The sequence below is a fragment of the Emydura macquarii genome, unplaced genomic scaffold (assembly GCF_026122565.2).
Source record: "Emydura macquarii macquarii isolate MOO-44397 ecotype Brisbane River unplaced genomic scaffold, CSIRO-AGI_Emac_v2 contig_691, whole genome shotgun sequence".
Classification (NCBI taxonomy): Eukaryota; Metazoa; Chordata; order Testudines; family Chelidae; genus Emydura; species Emydura macquarii.
Genome location: NW_027130828.1, coordinates 11,551,971 through 11,558,783, shown reverse-complemented (window position 1 = coordinate 11,558,783; position 6,813 = coordinate 11,551,971). Strand labels below are relative to the sequence as shown.

Genomic DNA, 6,813 nt, shown 5'->3' with positions numbered 1-6,813 from the left:
GCAGGCGCCAAGCTGGCGGTGGTGCGACGGGTAACGACGGGTCACGTGAGAAGGGAGCGAAGATGGCGGCCGGCGGGCTGTGCGCGAGGTACGGGAATGCGGCTGCCACTGAGAGAACCCCGTCACCCCCCCTCCCCCTCCCGCGCACACACACCCCGGGGATAGGGGCCAGGCCGGGAGCTTGTATTTAAACTGCAACCGGGAGGAAGAGGGAGCAAGTCCTGGCCCCCCTCGTGCACCCTCCTGGTGATTCCCCCCAAAAGAGGCTCCTCCCACTGACCCCCAGCGCTTCCAAGAGGCGCCTCCCCGTCATTTTCCCCCTTCTTCTCCCCCCAGGAGAGGCCCCTTCCCCAGCCTCACCCCCGGGAGAGGCCCCGACCGGCTCTGGCGGCCACAACCACTGAGCTTCCATCTCTGCCAAGAGAGTCTCACTCCCCTTCCCCCCCCTCCCTTGAGTCCCTCTCACCTGGGGCGAATCCTGCCCTGGAGCAGGGCTCGCTCACCCCCTGCTGCAAACTCACCCGGGGCCTCTGCACACAAGACTCCAGACTGGGGGTGAAGTTCTAAGCCGCGGATCGGGTCGTTTTCTGGGCAGTTCTGAGAAGCGGGTTGCTGCTTGAGGGGCTTCAGATTGACAGGCTCGTGCTCTCTGCCCCACGGGCATGGAGCCCCCACCCCCGGCACTCCTGTCCCTTTTTGCAGCCTGCTGCGTTGCTCCTGTTACTGCATTCTGCCCAGGTCCTAATGAGACCCTCACCAGGGCTGCTCTGATAGTGGAATTCCCTGCTCTGTTTCTCATCTGTGTAGATGAGCTGACCTAATGATGCCCCATGGTCCTGCTTGCTAACCCTAGAACAGAGGGTTCTGCCTGTGCTCATGAAAACAATATGCACTTTAAGAACTCATTCCATTGAGGAGCTCTTGGAAATAGGGTGTGTGGGAGCTGAGGAGGACTATAGACCCCACAGGTACCATATTCTAGTTCCATTTGGTTCTGTTTTGGCCCCAGAGGATGGAATGAATACAACCCTGCCTGAGACCTTTTCCTGCTTAGTGAGCGTGTGAAGGGGAATTCATGGGGTGCTGTTGTAGAGCCCCAAGAAACCACCTATTTGTAGTAAATTACATCAAATCTATTTCAGTATTTTACCACCATTCAGAGAGGTCATCAAAGGCCCAAGTTAAATATTAATTTCCATGCAAAACCCTTCACCTTCCTTCTACCTGTAATAAAATGTGTGGTTCCTGATCTCTTTGGGACACTGCAGCAATTTATTAAACACTTAATACCACAACCATGCAAGCAAGACCTCCCATTTGGCTCTGGACACTTACCCTCTGGAGCTTGGGCTTCCCTAAATCTTAGTCTCGGATCTGGTGGGTTAGAGCCTGCACACCTGAATGGGAGGTGGAAGTGGCAGTATAAGAGAGCCTGGCTCAAAGGCCCAAGATTAAGGTGTGTGAAGGGAGTATACAGGAGCCTAATGGTACCAATCACCATGTTTTTGTAAACATCTAACATGACAATCCCAAGTAAACTACAGTCCAACTGTGATGTGAGCTGGAGAGAAGAGCAAACAGTTTCATGGTTAATGATGCTGATGAACTGTAGAGCTGCCTCTGCCTCTCCCAACTTAAATGTTGGGAAAGATAATATGTTCTTTAGCAATGATAGAACTATTTGGGGAGCTGGTACAGGGACTAGCAGTGGATTAACATTTTATTTGTGTCCCTATTGTTCTCTGTCTTTTTTAGAAGGTTAAGTGGTGAGTGTGATTTAACCAAAATAGAATTACTGTTTAAAAGGGTTTTGCTGCCAAACTGAAATCTCGATTTACATCAAAGTTGCACATCTCTAGAAGGGAACATATTGGTTGAGTTGTTGTTATATATGTATATTGCCAACATTCCTGTGTGTACCACAGACACAAAAAATTACATGTTACTCACTTTACTTTGCAAAATGTGATTCAGTATAGTCTGTTCTTAGAGCTTTAATCTCCAGAAATTTTCAAAGGCTTGAGGACAGAGATCAGATTTTTACATCACGGGGATAGTTTTATCATGAGTGTGATATTCTGGGAGCTGATTTGCACTTTTAGTTGAACACTACATTTCTGAGAGTCTATGAAATATACATAGGAAGCTATTTTTGCTCTGAATAAGCTGTCTCATGGGTCACTTAGCACAGAACGTGTCCTCATTGTTTTTCGAAATGTTTTGAGTCTTGCTGGAAATGAGTACTGTCACACCTCCAGACTGGATGGAAAGAAACCCTGACTCCAAGTAAGATTCTGTGATGTAGTATTTGGATTGCAGTAGTGCTGATGCCCCAGTCAAAACAGGACCACTGTTGTGCTGGGCACTGTATAAATACATAGTAAGAGAGAGACTGTCTCAAATAGCATAGAGTCTAAATAAGTGAATTGGCCTGAGTCAAAGGCCTGTTTTAATTACAGAGAAGGATTGGCTGGAATGGAAAATGAGACTGAGTTGACTCAGTCATACTGATGCTCTGTGTTACAAAGATTCCTTTATAGAAAGAATTCTATGGTCATTCAGTTCTCTGAATGGGACAGCCTTGAGTGATGTTTAAATTAGTTAGATAACTTTTTTTCCCTCTTTATTTATAGGAGCAGCAGAGAACTCTGGACCATTCTGCTGGGCAGATCAGCTTTGAGGGAACCAGTAAGTAGAGGTCTTGCTAGGCAGCTTTACTTGCTACTGAGCAGGCATGTGGGCTGATAATCTTGCTGTGATGTTCGTTAGGTGGTTGAATGCTAGTGAATCATGTTTTATTGCTCTGCCCCCCTCTTTACCACCAAATATTCTTACAGTGAGTTTTTTGTTCCTCTACTTGCACTCCTTGTTTATTCTCTCTCGTTAGCTGCTGCATCACTGGAATGGTATATGTGCAAAGGTGGTTCCCTTTCTGGAGCGGACACAAGTGCTGCTTTCCAGACTGGCTGGCCTGGGGTATTCATGAGTGGAGCAGCCTGCTTCCTTACTCCCTGGGATGAAGTCCATGATTTCAAGAATGTTCCCAGAGGTTGGAAATCCAAATCCATTTCTGAGCCTAGCCTGCTGTCTCCTCCTTCCCTGCTCCTTCCCACAATTAGGCAAAGCAGCAAGCTGTTCTTTCTCATACAATCTCAGAATCTGAATCACAGATGTTCTTCATGTTGGTCCTGTGTTGTTGCTGTCCTATTTTCTGTGTGGTGTTGGAGTTTCATTACTTAGTTTAAATTGAACAAATTGATATAGGGCAGAATAAGGAGAGTTGTCCATTCAGTATTATTTTATTCTCTTCTAGGCTCAGATTGCAGCAGAGTTGAACAAACATTGGCACAGGCTGCTAGAGGGACTTTCATACTACAAACCTCCCAGGTACAGTAATTGGTTGATGCTAGCATCTGATAATAGGCCCTTAGATACTACTGTGATGGGATAGATAAAGATAAACTTAGACTTAGATAAATAGGCACTGGTTAATAGAAGAACATGCTGAATATTTCCCAGTGATGCAGCAAAAATAGATTCTACCTACTTCATAATTCAGTTAGCTTCAGATTGCAGGCGGTTCTCTATTCGCATGGAAAGGAGAGGTTTAGAAAGAGTATTTCAGTGCAGTTAATGTTATTTTGGCATGAAAATGCCCGTGTAGAATTAACACAGGTTCGTGCCTTCTCCCAGCCTATGTTAGATGCCTCTTCATCCCTGTCTCTTGCTAAGATGCAATATGTACCAGAATCTAGGATGCCCCTATAGGTTACCTAGAGGTGAAGCTTCATTGCAGAGGAACGACTCCTCTTGACGTTTAATCTTCTCAAAATGAGATCCAGATTCTTAAATTGAAAGAGTGAGAACAATTATCCTTGCATAAACATACCTTGCATTGTACATGAAGTGAACTGTACCAAACAAGTCTTGCACTGAGAAGGTTACAGTATGTATATTAGATATAGAAAAGCCAGAAAAATCACTGAAAAGTTCAGATTTAAACAAAAGCCAGGATTTTGGAATTAAACCTTTTTGTTTAGTTTTTTTGTTTCTTTAGTGCATTTTCATGACTAAAAGATTTTTTTATTTCTTTAGTGCGAGTTCAGCAGAAAAAGTAAAAGCAGATAAAGATGTGGCTGCTCCACTGAAGGAACTAGGTCTGAGGATCAGCAAGTTTTTGGTGAGCAGAGGTCCTAGGCAGCTTAATTCTTGTCCTCAGACTTGGAATGCACAGCCAGCAACCTGATTGTGTTTTCTGTTGTTGACATAGTGCATCTTATCTCCCAAGAAGATAACTGAAGTGTTATCTTTTCTAATTTATCTCCTGCTACCTGAATAAAAAGTTACTTTCTCTATGCTGAGGATTTTGCCTACAGCTTTTCTTCTCCAATTCCATACTTTTTTGGGCAGTGTGAGTTTGTCAGGTTGAAGTGATATTTCTCATAGGTATTTAGCTAAAACAATAAGAGTATCAAATTCTGAAGCTCAGTTAAGTTGAATAAGCTGTTTTAATGTTCAGTAGAGATGAATTTGAGGCTCTTTTCAATCTTGATTGTTCTAAACCAGGTTAATAGCAAGTACTGAGGCAGTAGACTAAAATTTTCCAAAGTGACCAGTGACTTTTTTGTGTTCCTTAGTTTTTGGTGCCTAAATTGAGACCACCTAAAAAGGCTGTTTTTCAGGAAGCACTTAGCAATTGCCCTCTGTAAATCAGGCTTTTTTAAGGCCTCTCAAATTTGGGCACCCAAAATCCTTTGTCATGTTGGAAAACCCTGACTAATTACATGCAGAATTGGGTTCCTTCCAATCAGAAGATAGAACAGGGTGATCAGTTGATGTTAGGACCCTTTTTTAAATGATCCATTGTACTCCTGCTGGAGCTGAACTAGCCATGTCTAGATTATTTGACAATGTACATGTTTTGCTCTTCTTAAAAAACCAAAACCTAACCCCCGGCAAACAAACCCTACTGACCATAACTGTTAAGAGCCACAGAGGAAACCAATTTATTTTGACACTTTTGGGAAGAAGAGATGCCTGAATATTTCGAGTGATTATACCTTTTGATGAACTTAGCTGCCCTGTCTAATTCCTCTCTGTGTCTTTGTGTGTCTTTCTTTTTTCAGGGGCTGGATGAAGAGCAGAGTGTGCAGCTATTGCAATGTTATCTTCAAGAGGATTACAGAGGGACCCGGGACTCGCTTAAGGTTGATGCCTGCATCATGCTACTGCCCCTTTTCCTTCTTAACCCTACTGGTTCATTGGCACACATGACCGTGCATGATGCTGAGGTCTAGATTTGGAAAATATTTTGGGACTTTCCTTCCCTGAGTTTATGATGCTCAAATATATTATAGAAATGAGGTCTCCGGGGCCCAGGTCCAATCTTCTAGTATATCCTCCTGCCTGGTGTGAGTCTTTGAGGTTTATCTGAACTCTCAGCCATAAGAATGTACTAAAGTGACAGGTGTCTGAAAGAGAGGGGTAGGGATTAAGAATGAAAGGCCAGAAGGTGAACTCATACTTGCAAGTGGGAATCTGTACTCTATACCTCTGAAATCTACCCTTTCACAAGAAATGCTGTCCTACGTGCCTTTTATTGCTTTCAGTATGAATTTTTGGTGACTAGTGTAGGTGAAGGTGCATTAAGGTGTCACTTCCTTATTCTGTTGTGTTTTAATTGCAGACTGTCCTGCAGGATGAAAGGCAGAGTCAGGCTCTGATGCTGAAGGTCAGTAGTTGTCATTCTTATTTTCATTTTAAAAAGAGATGTTGGCAATAAAGTCATTTTGTTTGCTGTTGATCAGGAAAAGCTGGGAATGGTTGAAGTGTTCCTTCAGTGAAAAGAGTAAATCTAGGAGGATTTTTCTAATTCATTTGTGAAGTAGTAGTAATGCCTTGCTCTTAACGTAGCAATTTCCATTAGCAGGTCTCAAAATGGTTTACAGAAGAGTGGCTGTCCATAGACTAGAACAGCATGAGCAGTTACTGTGTAGAGGGACCTTTAAGCTGTGCTGATAAAAATTAGACCATGCAGGGATAAGCGCTCTTAGGATATCCACAGTTTTGCATCTATGTGTTCAGTTGTCATCCTATCATCCTAAGAGATGACTTTGGAAAGGGGACTGAAGATCACATCTATGGAGTTTTGGATCCTCTGCCTTGTTCCTTGCTTTCTCAGTTAGTAATGGAATTATAGAGCCCATTATAATACATGAAGGGGGCGTGCATGTGCATGCTTAAGAGTTAACTGGATGCTTTTATCAGATGACTGAAACTATCTCGCGGTTATGCCATTACATTGGAACATCCATTGTAGGTGGTGCATGGGGGTTATAAGCATAGTCACTGCAGTTTGGTGGGAGGCATCACTAATGAGATTAGGGGAGGGAAGAGAGAGTTAGACACAGCAGCAAGTGATGCTGATGACAGACATTGTGTTTTCACAGCTTGCTGACTATTACTATGAAGAAAGAATGTGCATTCTACGTTGTGTTCTCAACCTACTCACGTATTTTCAAGATGAGAGGCACCCCTACATGGTGAATACATGAACCTTTTTCTGAATCTAATCTCACTGTTAAGTGACATACTGTTTGTCTATGCGTCTAAAAGGCTTATGTGTGTGTGTGTAAAGTTTGGGTTATTTTTTGAAAGGCACAATACTCGCAGTGTGTTGAGAAGCTGGACAAGGAACTGGTTCCTAATTACCGGAAACAGTTTGAAGATCTGTACAAAGCAGAAGCTCCTACGTGGGAAACACATGGAAATCTCATGGTACTTTGTTTCTTCACTATCCTTTATCAGAGTTGT

The 6,813-nt window shown here is 43.4% G+C and overlaps 1 protein-coding gene across 2 annotated transcripts in view; it reads left to right on the top strand.

The window, feature by feature from the left end:
- The first annotated feature begins 31 nt into the window (after window positions 1-31).
- Window positions 32-6,813, top strand: part of NUP188 (nucleoporin 188) — a 43,443-nt gene continuing 36,661 nt past the window's right edge. For both annotated transcript variants that reach the window (XM_067542009.1, XM_067542008.1), the window contains exons 1-8: window positions 32-88; window positions 2,634-2,688; window positions 3,314-3,387; window positions 4,096-4,180; window positions 5,127-5,207; window positions 5,687-5,731; window positions 6,450-6,542; window positions 6,658-6,777. In XM_067542009.1, coding sequence (XP_067398110.1) covers window positions 63-88; window positions 2,634-2,688; window positions 3,314-3,387; window positions 4,096-4,180; window positions 5,127-5,207; window positions 5,687-5,731; window positions 6,450-6,542; window positions 6,658-6,777 — 579 coding nt within the window. In that variant the 5' untranslated portion in view covers window positions 32-62. The remainder of the gene's footprint in view (window positions 89-2,633; window positions 2,689-3,313; window positions 3,388-4,095; window positions 4,181-5,126; window positions 5,208-5,686; window positions 5,732-6,449; window positions 6,543-6,657; window positions 6,778-6,813) is intronic.